Source organism: Haliotis asinina, chromosome 2, assembly GCF_037392515.1.
Source record: "Haliotis asinina isolate JCU_RB_2024 chromosome 2, JCU_Hal_asi_v2, whole genome shotgun sequence".
In the NCBI taxonomy this organism is placed as follows: domain Eukaryota; kingdom Metazoa; phylum Mollusca; class Gastropoda; order Lepetellida; family Haliotidae; genus Haliotis; species Haliotis asinina.
Window position 1 is genome coordinate 65,021,882 of NC_090281.1, and position 22,617 is coordinate 65,044,498.

Consider the following 22,617-nt stretch of genomic DNA (forward strand, 5'->3'; position numbering starts at 1 on the left):
CTAAAGTAGAAAAACAGAATAATCTGGCTATAAATGTCTTTGGGCACGAAGGTAACACAACAATAGTACACAGGGTCAGCGAAGTGAAGGATCGCCAAGTTATCAATATATTCATGATCCAGCGAGGTGACAAGTATCACTACACATGGATAAAACACTTTAGCAGGCTGTTGTATGACCAATCGGCACACAGAGAAAAGACCCACTTCTGTGAACGATGCCTACATGGCTTCACACGAGCTGATTTATTAGAATCCCACCGGGAGGATTGCCAAGGTGTGGGGCAGACGGCCATACGAGTCGACATGCCTAAGGAAGGTGATAATATCCTAAAATTCGGTAACCACAAGAACCAAATGTCTGTGCCTTATATCATATACGCCGACTTCGAAGCCTTGGTGGTGGGGGAATCCCCCAGTGGTGCCGCCGGTAGCTTCACCCACAAAACACATGAGCATAAAGCCTGTGGGTTTGGATACATTGTCGTCCATTGTGACGGGGAAACGAAAGCTCCGGTAGTGTATAGGGGCCCTGACGCGGCTGAAAGGTTTCTAAAGTGTTTGCAGGAGGAAGAAAAAATTATTAGGAATGCATTGTATAGAATCGCTCCCATGCGTATGACCCGAGTCGACAGGCTAGCTCACGCTAGTAGCACTAACTGTCACGTGTGTGACTCACCACTTAACAGTGATTCGGTGAGAGACCACTGCCACATAACTGGTAAGTATAGAGGCGCCGCTCACAGCGCGTGCAACCTCAAGCTTAAAATCAACCCTAAGACAATAAACATCCCCGTTGTCTTTCACAACTTGAGAGGGTACGACTCACACTTGATCATGCAGGCCATCGCGAAAATCGATGGTAATATAACGTGCATCCCCAACAACATGGAGAGATACATCTCCTTCAGCTTAAACGGACTTAGGTTCATTGACTCGTTTCAGTTCCTCCTGTCGTCACTCGACAGTCTGGTCAAGGCCAACAATACCTTCCCTATCACCGATCGATAAACAGAAGCCGAGACTAGACCCCTGCTTATGAGGAAGGGTGTGTACCCCTATGAGTACATGGATAGTTGGGTCAAGTTCACCGAGACCAGACTACCCCCTATTGACTGCTTTTATAGCAAGCTGAATGAGGAGTCCGTCTCACGAGATGATTACTCGCACGCGACTAACGTATAGAATAAACTGGGTTGTAAGAACCTGGGTGATTATCACGACCTGTACTTGAGGACAGATGTACTGCTGTTAGCCGACGTGTTTGAGACGTTTAGGCGGACGTGTTTCAAGCAGTATAAACTCGACCCCGCATGGTATTACACCAGCCCAGGTCTGTCGTGGGACGCCTTGCTTAAAAAGACCGGAGTTAATTTGGAATTGCTCACAGATTACGACATGCACCTATTCATTGAGAAAGGCTTGCGAGGTGGGATTTCCATGGCATCCAAACGATACGCGAAAGCAAATAATCAATACGTGAAAGGTTACGATCCTAACAAGCCAACCAATCACATTCTCTACCTCGACGCAAACAACCTGTACGGCTGGGCCATGAGCCAGTATCTACCTACAGGGGGATTCGAATGGGTACCCCACGTTGATGTTATGGGGGTTGCACCAGATTCGAACAAAGGGTATATCCTCGAGGTTGACTTAGAGTATACCAAGGAATTACACACATCACACAACAGCTACCCCCTGGCCCCCGAACGTATGAGGGTTAACCCAGACTGGATGTCTGAGTACCAACATAACTTGTTAGGTGGGCGTGTGACAGACGTTGAAAAACTCGTTCCTAACTTAATGAATAAGACCAAGTACATCGTTCACTATCGCAACCTACAGCTGTACCTGTCGTTGGGTATGAGGCTGACCAAAATACACAGGGTGCTCATGTTCGACCAGAGCCCATGGATGGAGCCCTACATCAGAATGAACACAGACCTACGAAAAAAAGCCACCAGTGATTTTGAGAAAAATCTCTACAAGCTCATGAACAACTCGGTGTTTGGTAAGACTATGGAGAACCTGAGGAAACGCGTGACCGTGAAGCTGGTTCGGTCGAGTGAGGAAGACAAGCTCAGGAGATTGATAGCCAGTCCGGCATTCAACCGTAGTAAGATATTCACAGACAACCTGGTTGCCCTACACATGAAGAAAAGCCACATAAAATTCAACCGGCCTGTTTACGTGGGGATGAGCATCCTCGATTTATCCAAACACCTGATGTACGACTTTTACTACAACGAGCTCAAGAAACAGTACGGCGACAGGTGTGAAGTGCTGTACACTGACACGGATTCCCTGCTGATGGAGATTCGAACCGAGGACGTGTACGAGGACATGAAAAAACACCTCGATTTATACGACACCAGCGACTACCCTAAGACCCATACCATACACAGTACGGTAAATAAAAAGGTCCTAGGTAAGATGAAGGACGAGTGTGCTGGCACGCCCATAGCCGAGTACATAGGTTTGAGACCTAAGATGTACTCCATACTGAAAGCCGACAATAGTGAGATCCGGAAGGCTAAGGGGGTTAAGAAGTATGTGGTGAAACAACACATCAAACACGCCAGATTCAAGGAAGCCCTGTTCAAGACCCGTACCTTTAGGCATAAAATGAACACACTTAGAAGTGATGGACATAAGATATACGGACTGACTATAAACAAGACGTCCCTGTCGCCTATGGACACGAAACGTTGGATAGCTATTGATGGGATAAACACATACGCGTATGGACATGAAAAAATTTGAGGCTATTTACTACAGCCCGCGTGGGTACTGGAAAGGAGCTAGCGCAGTAGATAAGCTAGCTAAAATAGCGCGAGTACCCCCGGAGGAAGCCAAAGCGTGGCTTGAAAAACAAGCCCTGTGGCAGATCTATTTGCCGGCACCACGCTACGTGCCTAGAAGGAGGTTCGGTATTAACATACCTAATAGCGTTCACCAGGCAGACCTACTGTTCCTACCCCACGACAAGAGGTACAAGTATGCCTTAACCGTAGTGGACGTAGCCAGTCGTTACAAGGAAGCCGAACCCTTGACCACGAAAGATTCGGCCCAGGTAGCCAGAGGATTCAAACGCATATACAAACGCAGCCCGCTGACGTGGCCAACAGAGCTGCAAGTTGACCCCGGACGGGAGTTCATGGGTGCCGTGTCACAACTGCTAGCCAAACACAATACAAAGGTGAGGCGTGGCACGGCCGGAGCCCATCGCAGCCAAGCCATAGTTGAGAGATTTAATAGGACTTTGGCTGAGCGCTTGTTCGGCCATCAGTATGCTAGGGAGATGACCACCCCTGGAAAACGATCGACTGAATGGGTCACGAGGTTACCCAAGGTGGTGTCGGCAATCAACCATGAAGTCACCCGTCTCACCGGTAAGAAACCGGCAGACGCTATCAAACTAAAATCAATAGTTGCAGAGTCGGCCGCTCCATTGCGTGGGAAGGAGAAACAGATACCAGATAGGGCCCTAGTGAGGTATCTATACCAGCCGGGGGAACACGAGGGTGATAGCCGTAAGCGGGCCACCGATCCTATATGGTCAGTCAAAACTTACAACATAGATAAAGTGGATATGAAAGCCGACGAACCTAACTTATACTACTTGAGGGATGGGCCGGGTAGGGGGTTTGTAAGAGAAGAATTATTGATCGTACCGTACGGCACAGTGTTACCTCCAACACACGTTAAGTAGTAGGGGTAATAGTAGCAAGAGCTAAGGGCCCAACCAAAGCCTTATTTAGTAAATAAGGCTTTGTAGAGACTTTTCTTGAAAGTGTTTTAAAACCCCCATTGTATATACTACTACATGGCAGAATTTACAGCAAGAGAGAAAAGAAAGCTCATTCTAGATGATTTTGAAAGGGGTGAGGCAGATGCTAAAGTGTTAGCTTGTAGACATGGTATTCTTCTGTCTATAGTATACAGAACTTTGAAGAATATTCAAACAGGAACCGGGATAGAGCACAAAGCAGGGGCAGGTCGGCCTAGGAAATTCAGTGTTGTGGATCGCCGAAGACTTGGGCAGATTGTGAGTAGGGGCAAATTGAAAAGTGTTGAGAACATCAGAAATGAAATGATTAGCAGAGGAAGTCCTCAGGTATGCAATGAAACAGTTAGGCAGGAATTACAGAGACTTAATTGGGTGAAAAAAAAACGTGAAATTCCCTCGCCGTTGATGAAAGATGCACAAAAGGAAAAACGTTTAAACTGGTGTCGGGCTCATGAAAATCAAGATTGGGATAATGTTTTCTTTTCGGAAGTTCTGTTTGGCTTTTCCCTAATTGTGTGAAAATTTGGACCAAAGATACTGTCAAACCTATCTACCAGGGACCAAAACATAGCCCGAAGTTTCACATGTGGGGTGGCATATCGGCTCGCGGAGTGACGCCATTGTGTGTTTTCACGGGAAACTAGACAAAAGAAAGATACGTTGACATTCTAAATGGTCACCTTCTTCCGACAGCACAAACATTGTGGAAGATGATTGGATTTTCCAGCATGATAATGACCCAAAACACACTGCGCGCTACACAAAACAGTGGTTGTCGGACGAAAATGTTCAAGTTTTAGACTGGCCCAGTTACAGCCCAGACCTAAACCCAATTGAGAATGTGTGGGGAGTCATGAAGGACAGAATAAACCAAAAGGGACTGAGAAATATTGAAGATATGAAGGCCGAGGTGGTCCAATATTGGGATACCCTGTCACACGATTACCTACTAATTTTGATGGGTAGTGTGCCTAGGCGTATTCAGGCATGCATTGCTGAGCGAGGAGGTCTAACAAAGTACTAAAACAAGACTGAGACTGTAAAAGGATGATGTTTTAACATGTTTATGTAAGTAAAACGCCAGAAGTTAATAAACGTAATGAGTTACATGACGCAACATGATTCTCAATAATTTCTGTGAATACTATATAATGTATTACACATGGACAATGGTCGCTTACAGGTAACAGGTACCTGGTGTAAAGGATGAAACGCGGCAAAAAAGACGGGTGCTTCTTACTTCAAATGTCGCAGCTTCGCATATTGATTAAACTGAATATATATTTAGGTGAATAATGATATGCAACATACCGATGCTATGGAACAAACTCACAGTTCAGCTTTTGTCAATAACAATAAACTAACGGACAAACCAAACGACACTATGTCGAAATCACTGATAAAACAAAACTATAAATCGTCATTGTGAAAATGGAAAGTGGATTTTAACAACAGGCGTATAGGCAACATGAACATGCGTGTATATAATATCAGCTATTTCGACGTGGTGTCGTTTCTTTTGCTCGTCAGTTAATGTGTCTCTTTGTTAAGTAATCTGTGCTGGACGAAAGTCATGTACGCCCTGGTAAACACTGCGACACCAACATTGTGTTGACGCGTACTTGTCTTGACTTTTGCCAGCATGTAGTCTCAGGTCCAGATAATTTGTCGAGGGAGATTATATTGAGTAACATTTGATAACATTTCTATGTTCGGGCTGGTTTAACAAACCCTTCCATCATGACAGCAGTTAGTTAGTTTAGTGAGGTAATAATCACCATGCACCTAAACTATTGCGGACACCGATAGTTAATTCAAAATATGTCTGAAAGACATGCATGAGTGGCAATTTTAGATAAACACCATATCTTGTACTAAGTTTAGACTACGTGTACAAATGATATAACAGCAATAAATATTCGAGTTTGTTGAGTAATATCAACATTCCAGCTATATGGAGGTGGTATGTAAATAATCAAATCTGGACCAGAATTCATGCATGGGTGTGAGAGGTCTTTTTGTTTGCTTGTTGCTTAGTTGAGTTTGTTATATAACGCCACATGTTCCAGCAATATAACGGCGAAATGTAAATAACTTGGACAATCCAGTGATCGACAGACTAGGCATCGATCTACGCAAGTGGGATACGATGAAGTGTATAAGTCCATCCAGTACCGTTAGTCGCTCTTATGTACAACACAGACCTGTGTTGTAGATAAAACAAGCAAAGCACACTGACAGCAAGTGTGTACAGAAGGTATGTGTATGAACACTTGGACTCGTATTTATGAAACAAAGATCCGTGATGCCATGGGCATACAGACAGCACACACACATACACGCGTGCGCACACGCATACGCACGCACGCACATATACATACATTCATACACATACGGCGTCATCAATCATCTAGGACTATGACACACTTGCACCACTCGTGTCGTGAAAATACGGTTTCAATTAGACAGAACACCCACGATGTCTTATCCATGTCATAAGCGGCATGCATTGACATTGACGCAAGCAACTGGGGTTACAGTGGTGCCGTGATCGGCATCGGTGGTAGCTGGCTTCTTGGAGGAAAACCTATTTTTAGACCGGTTTGGGCTGTTGGCTACTGACGGAAGCACGGGTGTATGGTGACAAAGGAACATGAAACATGTTCAAAGGAACATCATGGAAGAAGTTCCATTTAGAGGAGGATTCTTGATTGTATGAAACTATGAGAGGAAATCTGAATGGACAAATATACCATCTTGAGGAGCCATGTTGTGCCTCATTTCAACAATCATCTCCTATTAAGAAGACCAGTGTCTAAAGATGACAACACCAAGTCACATCGCGCAGTCATTGATTTTCTGCATCAAGAAGCCTTTATAACCCTTCTGTGACCAGCCAGAAGTTCTGATTTCAGCCCTATCGAGCATGTTTGGGACATCCTGGGGCGTTTGATTCGATAGAGAGAACCCCCTGTTGAGAATATTGATTAGATCAAACAGTACACCAAGAATGGAACAGGTTGCCCCAACAACGGAGTCATTGTGCGCTCAAGGGTTCAAAGCAGTATCCAGATGCACAGAGCCTACGCAAGATAATGACTGTGTCATACCTGGCACTAGAGACCTTATTTAGGGCAATGCATCGTGTTACCCGTTTAAGATGACCATTCTTTCACTGACACATCGTGTTATCTTAAATTCAGCTTTATTTATAAAGGACCCATATTAAATTAATTTATTCCATTCATATTCTTTATTGTTGTTTTTTGTGTTGCTAAAATAGTCTTTTCAGCACTTTGGCCATAAGATATTTTCCTGTAAAACCGCACATGACAGATAAGATGTGATTAAATATAGACATGATATAAAACTTGGGCGTTGCGACACTTGTTTTTTTATTTCCTTCTGTATATTACACTTACACGTGCGAGGCGAAGAAATAATGTCTTACTTTCCTTTCAGTGTAAATGTGGTGGCGTACAGAACTTACGGGTCATATCATTACACAACCTCGTGTGGCTTTTTGAACTGGGGTCGGTGCACAAGATACAGGTACAAAGTAAATTACTCTGATGAGTTTTCATCGAATGTTTAGTAGTATTCTGACCACCGACACTGGCCTTCATAGTTGACCTCTATTCTAAATGGAAATCCTCCGACATACTTGTAGGTACTCCATCAGATTATAGCTAAAATGAATAGAATTATCATCAAGACGCCCGCATGTTAACAGAAATGAGTAGGCCACTGTAACTTGATAGTGTACTCTAAAAGCTTCACGACGGGCCATCATCAAACCCGCTGTTAGGTGACGTCATAAGTGGCCCAGCTGTTGACGTTCAATCACCTACGGCTCGTTTGAACTTTATTCATTATTGACGATATTTCTGACTCACATTCGTCACATGCACCTGTGTCATTACTCACTTTCTTGCCAGTGCCAACGCGATGAAAACATACACTAGAACTCTCATGTTTTTGAGCACTGAAAAGAATAGCGTCTAGTGGTATGGCCAAAAGTCAAGATCGAATATCGTGACTCTCAATGATGACGTCCGCAGTTTTGTTTTATGTCGTTTCAATCTTTGTAGAAGATATGTCAGTAACCTCTTTTGATTGTTGTCCTCTTTTGATTGTTGTTAAAAGTCAATGCTTCAAAATGCCGTTATTTTATAAAATCGTATTTTATTGGAAATTCTATACATTTTAGCTATAACAGCAGTGATGCGTTTTGCCATGTATCGATTCAAGGGGTCGTCGCACACGATACTGAAGGCTTGGGCAGTTTCATAATATGACTTGAAATGATCTTGTGAATGTTCTGTGATTGGGTAACATTTCATTTTGACCCCAGGTCTCGTGTGCTTGATTTCGTGACCCTAATTTTCATGACATGATTATTTGCAGAAACCCTCGGTTGTAGTCGAGCAATTAATGAAAGACCTCAGGCTCCTGCAAATCATAATACCTTGGAAATTAGCGTTACCCTTATGATATTACAACATATGATATTAATGCGAAGTCGTACATTCTTATTCTGACAATATCATACGCGTCGTAAGAGAACACATTTTTCTTCTACCAGGAGAGAGTCGTACAAACATTACAGGTGCAAAACAGGGTACAGAACAACAGATAACACAGGCTGCCCACATCGTAAGTGAACTGTGCTACTTTGATTGAGGAACGATACTTCAGTTGGTACGATAATGATCTGATGATCTGCATATCTTGGTAAGTTAATGTTGGGTGTGGCGTGTTATAAACTACTGGTCAAAAGAAACTTATCAGTTTAAATTAACGTTTTCACAATTGCAGGTACTGTCATACAGTGAAACGTTGTCAGGAAACATTTGCCAAAACGTATTCGGTGCTCGAGTAGCAAGCATTATTCTCTGATTAAGTGAGTTTCGTGCTGGCATGAAAAATTCTAAAATCATACATGGAGTTTGCTGAAAATACTCGTGCATAACTGTTGCACGCCGAACGCGACAGAGGCATTGGTATCACAGACATAGGGGCCTCAGAACGTCACATTGAAAGAGTCTTTACCTGAAGCCAAGCAACTATTACCAGTTTGTTGAGCCCTTACGAACAGACAGGCCAGACACAAAACCGTCGCCAAACGGGTAGACCAATGGTTTCAACGGCAGCTGAAGACCAGTTCATCCGAGCAATACACCTGCAGAGCAGATTCATTGGGCACATCTTATCACACCAGATACCTCAGAATCCCTATGATTTGGCATGAACAGGTTCAGCCACACATAACGTAACAAAGAAACATGATTTACACATTGCAGCTATTTGCGACGGTGACATCAACCCCGATGCTTGCAACATCGACTACGGGACATCTCACATCGTCTACAGTAACGGCAGGACACAGTACAAGAGTGGAGGCAAATGTACTTCTCCTGGGATCTGTGCCATCTGTAATCAAGGCTTTTACGTCAGCAGAGAACGATGCAGAAGTACGTGCATTCATTCATATCGAAAACACTTAAGTGCCGCCATTCACCATGCAAATTTACTTCACTTGAACACGTAAAATCTAAACCATATGAGTTCAAATGTCGTTTCATCACAATTTGGGTTCATGCTCTATCAGCATATTAGTGGTTTTACCACAGCGAAAAACTCCAAAGAAGTACATAATTTGAAGCTTCCCTCCAACATTAAGCTGGCATGCATTTAACAGCAAAGTTGAGTTCAGCCCAGGCCACTTATACAAAGAAGTTCTGGTGATCATCTGGCACATCTTTAGTATAAGCTGAGAATTCACTTTGCTCAAGATAATACAACGTGCACCACTGTCCATAAGTTTAACCTAGGTATACTGGCAATGCAATTAAGAACCGCGTCGATACAAACCACCTGGTCGGAGATTCGGCGGCCCAGGTATTTGGCTGATGCGGCCGTGGTGCCTGAACAAAGATGGCTCATCTGCATGTAGCAATCCTGGTGCGCGCCCGCGCGCATGTGTGTGTGTGTGTGTGTGTGTGTGTGTGTGTGCGTGCGCGCGCGTGTGTGTGTGCGCGTGTGTGTGTGTGTGTGGAGGGGTGCATGTGTGTGTGTGTAGGGGTAGGGGTTTGGGGGGTGGAGGGGGTCTCAACATGACCTGGGTCTAGCAATAACACTCCCCGTATTCATATGTTTGGAATGGTCTTTCTGGACACGCAGTAGTAGGTTAAATCAATGCTTGTGGAGTACCATTGATGTGACGTTTTAAAGCCTAATAGTATATATTTTCCTACAAATCAAACTGTTCCTATGCTTGCTGTTTTAAAGTAAAAGTATAATACTGCTACCTGTGTTACAAGTCAGATATTTACTGTATTCAAGATAGGTCATATGTTACCTTTGCCAGTGTGCAGTGCCATCAGTAACTGTGACCTGGAGACATGCACCACCGGCAGCGACCAGGTGTGTAGTCGCTGTGATGGGGTCGTGCTTGACCAGGCAGGACACAGGGCGTATCTGGCATCATATAATCGGAGATCATGCAAACGTGAGTTCTAATCGATGAATAACCAGTCAACATTATGTCCACCAGGTTCCTGCTACAGTTATTTTCGACATCATTTAGCTATGAATGGAAACAGCACTCTCAAACTGCAAGACTTCTGACTCTGAAAGTGTTACATCTAATCATAAATGTAAAGAATCCTACAGTGAGAGAAGTCCTACGAATCATTAACCTTTAATTACTAAAATGATGTTTATTGTTGCGTTTTGTCTGTATCGCACACTTCTATTCTAACTCTAAACCTGTCTAATAAAGCAAAATCATTTGCAGTCAAAAGCCAGGAACTAGACATCAGGTCAGTGTATACTGTGTCTTTTGACAACATGTAGAAGCCAAAATTTGACTTGCCGTCACCTCACCGAACAAAACAGACTCAAACACTTATCTGATCATGTAAAGCTAGATCCCCTAATTGTGTTTACAGAGACGTGTTCGTGGCGGGGTGATAGCACCCGGTGTTATCCCGGGACCTGCAGGAACGAGTACGCCAGCAACTGTGCCTGTTCCAGCGGCTTCACAGGGAAACACTGCCAGACAAGTAAGTTGACTCGTCCTCGGATTACAGACAGTAAACCCAAACACTTCGAATTCCTTCTCGTTTGCAGGTTATTAATTTCACATGCCTCCAGGGGCGCAGGATATGCTTACCCTTGTCTCATCATTGATTTTCGATCTTTTATTCATATACTTGTCAGCGCTATTTTGTATCAGGATTCTTTGAATCTGATTCTATGGATGGTCGTCACTGGTCTTTCACTGGCGTTTCATATTTACGTAGTTTCTATGATTGAACGTATGCTGTTTAGAGGAATAACCATCGTATATAATCTTTTGACCCTGAAATGGTCCGTATCGTCGTTCGTCTTATTGTTATTATTCACACATTTGTACACTGCATCCATGTTACAGTAACAATGAAACCAACAATACACTTCAACCTCCTAAGACTGACCGCCAGCAATGGCGACACGACAGAAGCACCTCCAGACATCAACAGCGGTCCATCTCAGTCAACCAGCTGGTCAAACATCAAGTTTCCATCCAGAATGTACTACAAGTTTACGGGAAAATACAAAATGATACCTCCATCCAGACACGCCTTCATTGAAGACTTCCGTGTGGGAATTGTCGGTGGTTCTACTATATTCAAACTCAAAAGAGGTTTGTTGAATATCAGAGGGAACAATCTGTATAATGTGAGGTTATTCACCATACTATCTAATGTATCCTTACTGAGGTAGGTGTTATAGAGTTAATTTTATCTGGGTGCACAACGGTATATACTATCCGGTAGTTAGTTTTAAATTCAAATTCTCATTTCACATTCAAGCCGAATGTTAATTTCTACTGTATCACGAGTTTTCAAATCCCCAGCAAACAGTGATAATGTTATGAAACATCTAACTAATAAATTCATGCTATTTGCTTTTGTGCTGCTGAGGTCATCTTTCCAAACAAAATTATTCACTCACCTGACTGTGCAGGAGCAGGTGTTGTCGCTACTAAGGTCTTTAACTGTGGAGGAGTCAGCCGAATCAGCCCGGACACAGACCTGTTCACCTGTGAAGGAAACCCACCAGGGGCGACTGTTCTCCCTCTACCCTTCCAGCATAGAGATGAGTAGGTCGTGACCAGGGAAGGGAGGGTGGGGGTGTTGAAAGGGGGCGAGGTTTTCTTAACTTCGGTTGGTCAGACACCGTACTGTTATCTTTCAGTTTTCAATCTGAATGTCAAAATATATTCGAAAGAAAAAAACATGAATACAGCCCATGAACAATGTAATTGTTTGTCATTTGATATGATTTTCATTATCAGAAGGATTACACAAGTATTTTGACATTATTATTTTCAGTATCGAATTCACTTATTCAGCAAGTAATGGTGGGTATGTGAAGGTCAGGAACAAGGAGAGCAACACGCTAGCGACCTACTACTACAGTGGTGCCACGCTGACTCACACCTTTACTGTGTCCATGGACCTGGTGGATCCTTATCACTGTACTGGTACTGCTGCCTGTGTTGGCAGCATGCTGACTGCTCCCGATGTTATCAAGACTGTAAGTATAAGATCACAGTTATATTTTACACCTGATGGTATTGGTTTACAGGGGGAATGATTCCATGTCTTGTTTCAGCCCACGGTGAACCTTCGCTGGACTGGCTGGTCAGATGATGATGCAGGAGTCGATCACTTTGTGAGGGACGTGTATGAACTCCACGCTGTTGGGGATGTACTCAGAGATAAACATCGTGTTGACACTATAACGTTGACCAGCTCAATGGTGAGGGAATCGTTGTGGTAGCTGCAAAATTTTATAAACACACCTCTAATCATGGATGAATATGAATGCACAAGTTGCCCTTTAGAAAGTGGTCGGATGGTCAGTCAGAGGGTTACAAAAAGTCCGTACTTCTGCAGGAGATCACTGACTATGTGTACAGAAAATACCGGCAACTGTACTTCGCCCAAAACGTATGATGAGGAATATATAGCAAATTACGTTGACAATGTATTGCATCTTTTTAAAAGCAGCAAATGCTTATGGTTGTGGTTGTGTGATAATAGGTAGCATGAATCATCATGTAACTGATTCAAGATAAAAATTCATTACCTACCGTGAGCATAGTTCCAAAGACATTAATTCACCTGCCAAATAGTGATCACATGTTCAGTTAACATATGTATGTATTGTTATCGTATATTTCAGAAGTCCAACAGCTACACATTTACTACGTCAGGCGTATACTCTGTTGTACTGTCTGCTTATGACACGGGAGGTAATTTCAAAAGTGCCAGAAGAATATTGCTGTATGATGGAACTTCATCTGTAACAACACAAGCAAATACATCCCTCCGTGTGATAACAGCATCATCAGCATCGTCGCAGTGGCAAACTACGCCATCAGCAGTGACAGTAGGCTGGACCAACAGATATATTAACACAGTCCATTACAAAAACAAGTGGCTCTCGGGCGTGGCTTCTCTTGCTGACATCGGATCGGACTACGATGACAACGAGGGTGACAGAGGTGTGGATGCCATCAACAATGTTCAAGGTTGGCACGATTTAGCAGCTTGTGTACATAGAACAGACTCATGGTTTGGAATCTAACGACACATGCTTCATTGACTGTAATTCATCACTGGTGTATACAGACTTATTAACAGACTAATAATGGCCATAGAAAAGCATTCGTAATCGTATTGTTCGATAAAGTTTAAGGCTGAAATCCTAAGCATACCCCCGCACCTGATAAGTAAGTATGGCCATGTATATTCAACAGGTGTAACAAGATTCTTGTCGTCATACAAAGTCGACCACCAAGGAGGGTCGTCCATCACCAGTCCACCTGCTGATAGCCTGTTCATCAGTCAAGGTTTGAGTCAGTCACAGACCATAACACCCTCACTAGTGGACGGGGACACTGTACGATTCTGGGTGCGAGCCTATGACATCAGAAGTGATTTCCTTGAAGAACATGTGACAGTCCACATCGACACTTCACCTCCAGTCATACAAAACCTGTGGCTGACCAAGGGAGACAAACTGAATATCAGTGTTCACAGCACAGAGGAATTTTCCGAAATGACGCAAGTCTTTCGTTTCATTATGGTGTTCATTAATGAATAATTATAAATAAATATTATTATTGCTAGTTCATTTGTAGATTCCCTCAAAAACATTTGGTACATATATTGGGGATATGGTCTGTATTTTGCCCCTCGTCCAACATTCCCTAAGTACTACTCAAAACAGTGAACTACCCTCATCGGAGTAAAACGTCTGAGACAAAGGTCTGATGTGATAAATTGTCAAAACTTGTTATACAACTTCAGAATGGAGTGGATTGCATACGATGAGCACAGTGGCTTGGAGACGGTGTCATGGCGTATTGTAGATACATTCCAGGGTTTAGACATCGTGCATGGAGATCAGCACATCACAGCTCAAGGAGAAACAAATGTAAGCAATTTCGTGTACACGCCTGGTATATCACAGTTGTTCTTCTTGCGGTAATGGAACATGCGCTGTACTCCTTTCTCTATACTGCTTCTCTTGTTAAGCAAACTCACATGTAACTTATATATTCGACAATGGAGTCAAACATCATCAATAAAACCAATTTGCTTTAAATGTTAGTTGTACTGTTAAAATATCTTATACGTAAATAACACAGAGTATTGCTGACTGCAAGAGTGCCAACGCTGATGCCCCAAGGGGAGTTAACTGTTACTGTACGCCAGCTAAAGGGTGCTACCATCGTCACTTCCAAGTAAAGCCTATCGTAGTAGACAGTAGTCGCCAACATGGAGGAATATTCAGCAACAGAAGCAGGGGATCACACGACTCGGACTACTATCTGGAGGTCACTGTGACAAACCACGCCAAACTTACATCAAAGATGGAGTTTAAAGTAAGTGGACTCAGTCGTGTGATTCGTGGATCCCTCTTTTGTGAATTATGTCCCAGTATAAATGATTTCCTTTTGCTCAATATACACATGATCTGTCTCATAAAATGCTGTTCCACGATCCTGTCTAGGTGACAATTGATGCAAGCCCGCCTCATCCTGGCATTGTTCACGATGGTCAGTTGGGAAACCCTGAAGTGGACTACCAGCAGCATCTCCGACTCTTTAGCCACTGGGACGGATTTTTTGATAAAGAAAGCGGAGTCAAATTTTACCAATATAAATTTGGCCCTCACTGCCTCTCACCGAGTGCATTTGGAGTTAATAGATATCCATCTGAGGTGAATAGAGAGCGTCAGTATTAAACAACAAACAGTCATGTCTATCCTGTAAATAAAATTTGTTGTAAAGAGGAAACGGGCTGTGTTAGGCGATTGGATCACTGAAAACACGTAACGACACCGTGGTCCCGCGAAAAGATCAAGGATCTCCTGCACTATAATGTAATAATGTTTTTTCTCTTCTTTTTTCTCTTGTAAAAATTAATCACAAATCCATATCAAAATGTCTCATTCACTCCTCACGTCTAGGTCACGGAAACCTATTCCACATCAGCTTCTTGGACAGCGTCATCTGTAGGCAAGTATCACGTGACAGTGGTGGCCGTCAACCGAGCACTTGAGGTGTCTGATCCAGTGTGTTCTGACGGAGTGACTATAGACACAACCCCACCCAGCGTCAGTGAGGTTGCAGTGAGAGACTCCAGGGTGATGGAAGGGCTGGTCAAGTCATCAGATAACGTTGTGTGGTACATCGATGCCCACAGAAGACGTACCCTGGTGGTCAATCCAGATGTCAGATGCAGGTACAGCAGTTTAGTGAAAACTAGATTTTCTCGGGTACGTGTCTACATTTTTTTGAATAAGCGTATATGGAATGGCTTTGGAGGTTCATGTTTGCATGTGCATTACTGGAGATATCAAGTGCAAAAACTTTGTACAAAAACGTTTAATTGAAAAGTATATGTGGTCCTTTTCTATATTTTATCTAATTCTGTGACTGTCCCGTATGATGTCCATACGTCCGGTATCACTGAAACTTCTTCCAGTATCAATTCATTTACATTTCTCCTTTTCACACTCTATCTCGATAGATGAAATACGGTTGGAGGTTTAAAAGTATAATTGTACATTTACTTGTATACATAGAACTGCTAGCAAACATAAAGCGTATGCACCCAGGAAAACAAATTGATATGCATCTGAACTCCAGGCTATCATTCTTATTAGAGAATCCTACTTTTCAACGACATAAACGCAAATTATGTTATGTTGACGATGTGAATGTCGTCGTGATTAGCCGACTTTGGTGTCTCGCTCACAGTCAACTGAAGTTTATCTCATGAGCATCGGATTCGACACCACCAATCAAAGATGAAATAGTCATTTGATAACGCGGACAAGTTTTAGCATACCTATCGTTAAATATCGATGTCCTCAACAGAAGAAATCAGCGGGTCACGGGCAAAATTTACACTGTTTCCAATACCCCAGTGTATAGATACATAGCTCAGTTTCCCATTATACACATATAACACGTATCTCTAGTTCACAGGCCACGTCAGTAGATGACAAGAGACTGTCCCTGTTTCCAATACATCGTTATAATAACGGAAGTGAGATTCAGCTCAACAACCTTGAGTGTAAACGTTTACAAACATTTCCCGTCAGTTTCATCAACTCACTCTACATCTACAGGGAACACCACGTGAGTTCCTTATGTCTTCAAGCATATGGTCATGAAGTACCAACATGCTCACCACTTCTGTGTCTTTTTATAACTCATAACTGGTCAAACTTAGCTTTCGTTTCCCCATGCATCTAATATGACTACATGATTAATATGCACAGTAACACTTTCGTTATCCATATCCTTGTTCAGACTTTGATTGTACCTTGGTCAGTTACAAACTGTTTCACGGTAAAGTGTTTTTTCACCAGCTGTTTGTAAACTGGACTGGCAGTGACTCTCAGAGTGGTATTTATGACTACGAGTTGGGACTGATGTCAGATCCTTCTGGTGAAGCAGCTCCAGATATTCTGCCCTACACATCCACTCATCACCATCCTAAGTATCAGGGCTACAATCCACATCTCAGTGAAGGGCAACAGTTCTACATCGCCATCAAGGCCATCAACAAAGCTGGGATCTTAACTGTCAGAGTAAGGGAAAAGATGAGAATTAGTTTTGATCCATGATGTATGTTTATAAAAAAATGAATTTCTTTGGACTGATGACAGAATAACCACATGCCCTTGGCCGCAATGACCAGATATAACTTTTTTTCATTAAAGGTGGTTGGACCTGTAACCGTGTATACACGACATCCAGCATTTATTGGATCAATGACCGTGACTCTGAAACACAACTACTTAATAGCACGTTGGCCACTGACAGCCCTCACTGACACACGACATCTGAAATATGAAGCTGCAGTGGGTATGTGCTGTTCTTATTATACCTCTAATTTCCTTCATCTTATTTCAAATGCCTATGAATCTGTCATTACACGTACATAACGTTCATCAGGAACTAAGGTCGGCAAGTCGACGATGATCCCCTTCACGACGCTACAGTCAGGAGGAGGTTGTACACTGACGTCTCCACCCACGTGTACAGCTTTCGCCACCACAGACCTGCAATGGGATCTCCATCACAGCCACACCTACTTCGTGTCAGTCAGAGTCACCAACATAGTAGGACTATCTACAGTGGCAGTATCTGAACCCTACGTCCATGATGTCATGCCGCCATTACATGGTGTAGTAGTAGACGTTATTCCACCTGGAGAAGAAACATTGTTCAGAATACACGTATGTGTATATTTAATGTTATTAATCACGTGTTAGAAAAACGAAATTGAATGTGCGTTTGAATAGGAAACAAACAGATTCACACAATTCTGAGGTAGTGATTTTTTATAATTTGTATGTTTAGATGATATACATGACTCCATCGTGTAAATGATAATAAAAACTCTTCAGTTTTCTTTGTAACGATAGTGGGCATTTTAGTCATCGCGTAAGAAGTCAGAAATTATAATAATCAAAACGTGTTGTCATAAACGTTGTGATTAGTAGAATACGTCTTTGCTCATACAACCTTGTTTTTTGTGAGTTTGCTATAATGAAGATAAAGTCGTGCTGACGTCTAAAGAAAGGGATTAAGATTCTGAATATTTTGAGAACATTTTGTTTAGTTCTTGAATGCCAAAAGTATATCAAAAGTACAACTCTCAACTGGGCATTGTAAATAGGGTCAAATTCATTCAGCCTTGCTTCAAAACAAATGCTTTCTTTTGATTGTTTTATGTTTGCGTTATTTATATTATGTGTTTGTAAATCTCTCCTTACCTGATGAGGTCAAAGCTTACTACGAAGACGGCCCAACGTTTTTAATGTTTGTTTTATACATCGATACATATAGTATGTGCTACAACCGTAAAAGACAGAAATATTATGTGTATACTTTCAGGATACTGATGACGCAGACTACCAAATATCAACACGAACTTTAACAGCTAGATGGTATGGCTTTGACAATGGAATAACTGTCACTACGTACAGGGTTGGAATTGGGTCTCAGCCATTTACAACAGATATTCAGGAGCATGTCGATGTTGAAAATACAGCCTTTCATTCTTTCACGGGTTTGAGTCTGCACTGGAGAAAGGTAGGCAAACTTATGTTTACTGAAAAACTTGCAAATTGTTCCATTGTTTCCAGGATTGTATAAGTGCAATGATGTGTTCTCTCTGGATAATTTCAGAAGTATTTTGTGACCGTCGTGGCTTCAACTGGCGGAGGCGGAGACGTGATGGTGTCCTCTAATGGTGTGACGATCATCAGGTCTAATGTTGACATCACAGATGTCATTGTCAAAGATGGCCTAGGATGCAATGATTCTGGTATTTGTTGTCATTGTCAAGACAACCTGTGTCAAAATGTTGCATATACTTTATGATTTGTTACAGTTTTTGTAACTCAGCTGCTTTAACCTTAGGAATGATAAGGTATGATAAGGAACAGTTCCAATTTGTCTGACATAATGAAAAATTAAAAATTTACATGTAATTCTGTAATTCTCCCATTTTGACAGTTTCGATAGGAACTGCCAAGAGACATGGCTTTTCCACACTAAAAGATACTTTGTAATTAGAAATATTAGTTTCAGAAGTTTAATTGTTTATTTTAGTACATACAAAAATGATCAAAACGCAGGATTCTTATTAGGCTAAGAAAATCAAAGTGAACTAAAATCCACCAGACCGTCAAACTATGCTCTTGATTGATTTTTCTAGGAGATCTGATTTCAGTGAATGCTGCTTTCCGAAGTGCAGGGAACCAGACGGTGAGTGGTATATTCTGTAACTCAAATTAGTGGGTTATTCTGCATATGAACAAAGCCAGGCACACATTAGACGTAAACCTTATACTTTGTGCACATGATTTGTGACATGCACAACGCCGTCTCAGTCAGTTATCGTCGGGTTTATGTCAGCACGATATCTAGTCAATAAGGCATTCAGTACGGAAGAGGCTACGCCTCGAAGGTAGATAAAACAAGTTCTTTCCCTATTCGTTGAACTAATATGGACAATCTCCACAATGAAGATTTCTTAACGTGTATTCTCACGATTCTATTTGACAGTTAGTACATGTATTCCTCGATCGTTTTGAAAATACAATTTTGTGTTCCTACACTCATGTGATAATATCCTTAGCCATGTAAGTAATATATTGTTTGTGTGATGCAAAGTCGTTACGCTTGCAGTCTTATGCATGAGATTTCAGATTCTTTTGATGAATATTTAAACAGAGATGTTCACGAGATAACACATACCAAGTGTCTACTTCATCATATGCGGCTCACTGGAAGACAAACAACTGGCTGCTCAGTTATCCTGATGTACTATGGAGTTTGCAAAAGAAAGTTCATCGAACTGGTAAATAGAGATCGCTGAATGATTAATATAGTTACGATTGTCCACAGAGCAGTATAAAATCAGTTGAACGTCCCTATTTACCTGCTGGAAATGTATCACAGATGTGTGAAATATAGACATTAACGTAATGGACATGTCTAAACCACGATGTGTTTCCTTCCTCATTGATGTGATGTCGTATTATCATTGTGCATGACGGAAGAGATGTATTGTAAGGTAAACGCCACGAAATGTTAAGTGTAAAATATGTATCTCATATAAAAAATGCAATAGTTTCTATGAAGATGTAATGAGTCCTGAAACTGCCATTCAGTTTGTATTCCAACAGTGGACATTTGGGATACTGAACGAACGTTTGAGCCTCTTGGAACATCGGATATGGTGGTGGCTAGCAACTTGTCTCTAAAACCAGGGACAACCTACAGAGCTGCTGTAAAGTTCTGTGTGGTGAATGTATGTTGTAAGCCCATCTACAGTGACGGTGTGACTGTCATACCACACCCTCCAACACCAGGCAATATATCGCTGACGTATCATGAATCTGAGAGTGGACAAACAAACGTAAGATACATATCTCTTCCCTTGCGTTCCGTTCTTAACATCCGAACTTGCTCTGTTATTATACTATTTATTGGTGGTGCTTTAGATTCGGGTGAAGATGTCTCGGTTTCGTGATCCTGATATAAAGCAACTACAAGAAGCTTATGACGTCATGGACCGATACGAGTGGGGTCTTACAGATGACAGTCACAACGACAAAATGTTGATAGACTGGCAGACGGTGGATGCTAATTCTATAGAAAGTGTGGCTGATGACAAGGTAAAAATGTCCAATGACTATGCATCATTTGTGCTTTCAATACGCTTGCGATATCACTGAACCAAATGATATATGCGTTGGCTTCTTCTATCACCAGATAAGTTTCACGGTCAACCTACCAAAACGGCTTCACTTTACCAAGTGCAGAAGACTATCAGTGAGGGGCTACAACCATGCTGGTTTACATACAACGGTGTCAGCAGATGTCAAAGAATGTGCAGCATATGATCCTCCGAACATCGTGCCTGCAGTTGTCCTAGATGTTATCGGTAAGTGCAAAGTTACAATAAATTTCGGGGAAAATTGTCATGAACTGAATGCCCAGTCACTGAAACATCACATGGATACATCCATGATTGATTACAGGAGAAAACAAAGAAAACGTTGATCAAGGAATAACCTTAGATCAGAACAGTCACTGGCACGATGTTGACTACACTCCGCACAAGAACATCCTGTCTGCTGTGTGGCCGACTTTGCGTCACAGAAACTACACGTGGGCAGTGGTGGCAGGTGACCGGGTGGACCCCTCATCTCACTACAAGAGAGAGAGTCTGATGACCGTCCCTGACCCCTGTAGATTGCCGGACGTCATCAAGTGTGGACACACGGGTGAGTGTGTGTTTTAACAATCTTTCGGAAATTTGATGTTTACAAAAGATGTTGCATTCATCCATACCTTTTCATTTTATCAAGCCAACGAGTACATCAACGTGGAATTTGCAGAGTTGCCCTCCTTACAACATGGCAGGAGATTTTATGTGTGCATCCATGCAGATGGCAAAGACATTCGTTTTGAGAAGTGGACATCACGTCTGACTGAAGTGAACGCCTGCAGTGACGGCATCACGGTCGATCTAACTCCACCTACACCGGGGACAGTGAACGTCGAGAACCTTGTAGACGGGACATTTCAGGTATATTGAACCCTTTTCAACAATATTTCCTTTGTATCGGCGGCTCGTAATGTCACTGGTTTGCACGAGTGAGGCCACTGGAAATGATGTTGCTAAAACTTCAAAAGAAACATCTTGTATTTGGGCAAATATTATTCAACTGGGTCATATATACCACGGCAGGGACCACCATAAATTAGACGGAACATTTCAGGTATATTGAACCCTATTCAACAAAGGTCCCTTTGCTTTTGACAGCACATAAAGTCACTGGGTTGTTAGAGTGAGGTTACTGGAAATTTTCTTTTTTCGCGATTTGGGCAAATATTATTCATATGCACTGTTGTCACGGATATCACGTATATCAGTGAGTGAATGAGTTTAGTTTCACGCCACTTTTAGCAATATTCCAGAAATATCAAGACCAGAAATATCAATTAGCTCTACACACTGAACTCGAACCTGGGTCTTTGGAGTGACGAAGGAACACCGTAGTCATAAGGTCACCCCACCGCTCCGAATGGATTTCAATTTGATATCGTCGTTCAGAAACATGGCAATGCACTAATTAGGTCCTGGGATTCCTTGAATACAGAGACCATGGTTTTGATATGTTTGACTACTCGGTGAAGAAAACAAAACGAGCAATTCAAGTGGTGTAATGTGCACCCGTACTGTATTTTAACATATACATTGATACATTTATTTTGTACAGGTGAGCAGAACAGAAGTTGCATTTAGCTGGACAGGCTTCACTGATGTGGAAGAGGAAGAGTTCTCTGCCCATGCTGCTGGGATTGCCTTTTATGAAGTCGCATTGGGTAATGAACATATTAATTCTTCAAACACAGTTTCCACTTTCTATGTGCTTCAAAGCTGAATATGCTGATTTACCATAAAAATGTTTAATTTCAAATTTCTTGACAATTGCTAGCATCACCGTCAAGGGTATATCTATTACACTCCTGGCAAAATGTCATATAAATGTTTTCTATCTTCAGGTACTTTCCCTGGTGGACAAGATGTTGTCATTTACACCCGTGTTGGATATGTAAACACACATATTCTACACAGCCTTAATCTGCACACTGGAAGTACATACTATGTCTCAGTGAGAGGTATGCAGAAAATGTATGTGTTTTTATCTAGACTCCATAATTTG

At 42.1% G+C, this 22,617-nt stretch overlaps 1 protein-coding gene across 1 annotated transcript in view; it reads left to right on the forward strand.

Annotated features, from left to right (window-relative positions):
- LOC137274177 (uncharacterized) overlaps positions 1 to 22,617 on the forward strand; it is a 47,101-nt gene that overhangs the window by 14,134 nt on the left and 10,350 nt on the right. The window contains exons 2-31 of the mRNA XM_067807215.1: positions 7,255 to 7,344; positions 8,378 to 8,448; positions 9,096 to 9,266; positions 10,163 to 10,303; positions 10,746 to 10,859; positions 11,231 to 11,482; positions 11,806 to 11,941; positions 12,174 to 12,378; positions 12,457 to 12,603; positions 13,030 to 13,378; positions 13,607 to 13,913; positions 14,160 to 14,286; positions 14,501 to 14,737; positions 14,866 to 15,075; positions 15,325 to 15,599; positions 16,342 to 16,501; positions 16,735 to 16,956; positions 17,089 to 17,233; positions 17,324 to 17,607; positions 18,269 to 18,466; positions 18,563 to 18,701; positions 19,095 to 19,144; positions 19,613 to 19,739; positions 20,068 to 20,300; positions 20,386 to 20,559; positions 20,657 to 20,828; positions 20,926 to 21,171; positions 21,256 to 21,476; positions 22,171 to 22,276; positions 22,457 to 22,573. Of these exons, the coding sequence (XP_067663316.1) occupies position 9,266; positions 10,163 to 10,303; positions 10,746 to 10,859; positions 11,231 to 11,482; positions 11,806 to 11,941; positions 12,174 to 12,378; positions 12,457 to 12,603; positions 13,030 to 13,378; positions 13,607 to 13,913; positions 14,160 to 14,286; positions 14,501 to 14,737; positions 14,866 to 15,075; positions 15,325 to 15,599; positions 16,342 to 16,501; positions 16,735 to 16,956; positions 17,089 to 17,233; positions 17,324 to 17,607; positions 18,269 to 18,466; positions 18,563 to 18,701; positions 19,095 to 19,144; positions 19,613 to 19,739; positions 20,068 to 20,300; positions 20,386 to 20,559; positions 20,657 to 20,828; positions 20,926 to 21,171; positions 21,256 to 21,476; positions 22,171 to 22,276; positions 22,457 to 22,573 (5,095 nt within the window). The 5' untranslated portion in view covers positions 7,255 to 7,344; positions 8,378 to 8,448; positions 9,096 to 9,265. The remainder of the gene's footprint in view (positions 1 to 7,254; positions 7,345 to 8,377; positions 8,449 to 9,095; positions 9,267 to 10,162; positions 10,304 to 10,745; positions 10,860 to 11,230; positions 11,483 to 11,805; positions 11,942 to 12,173; positions 12,379 to 12,456; positions 12,604 to 13,029; positions 13,379 to 13,606; positions 13,914 to 14,159; positions 14,287 to 14,500; positions 14,738 to 14,865; positions 15,076 to 15,324; positions 15,600 to 16,341; positions 16,502 to 16,734; positions 16,957 to 17,088; positions 17,234 to 17,323; positions 17,608 to 18,268; positions 18,467 to 18,562; positions 18,702 to 19,094; positions 19,145 to 19,612; positions 19,740 to 20,067; positions 20,301 to 20,385; positions 20,560 to 20,656; positions 20,829 to 20,925; positions 21,172 to 21,255; positions 21,477 to 22,170; positions 22,277 to 22,456; positions 22,574 to 22,617) is intronic.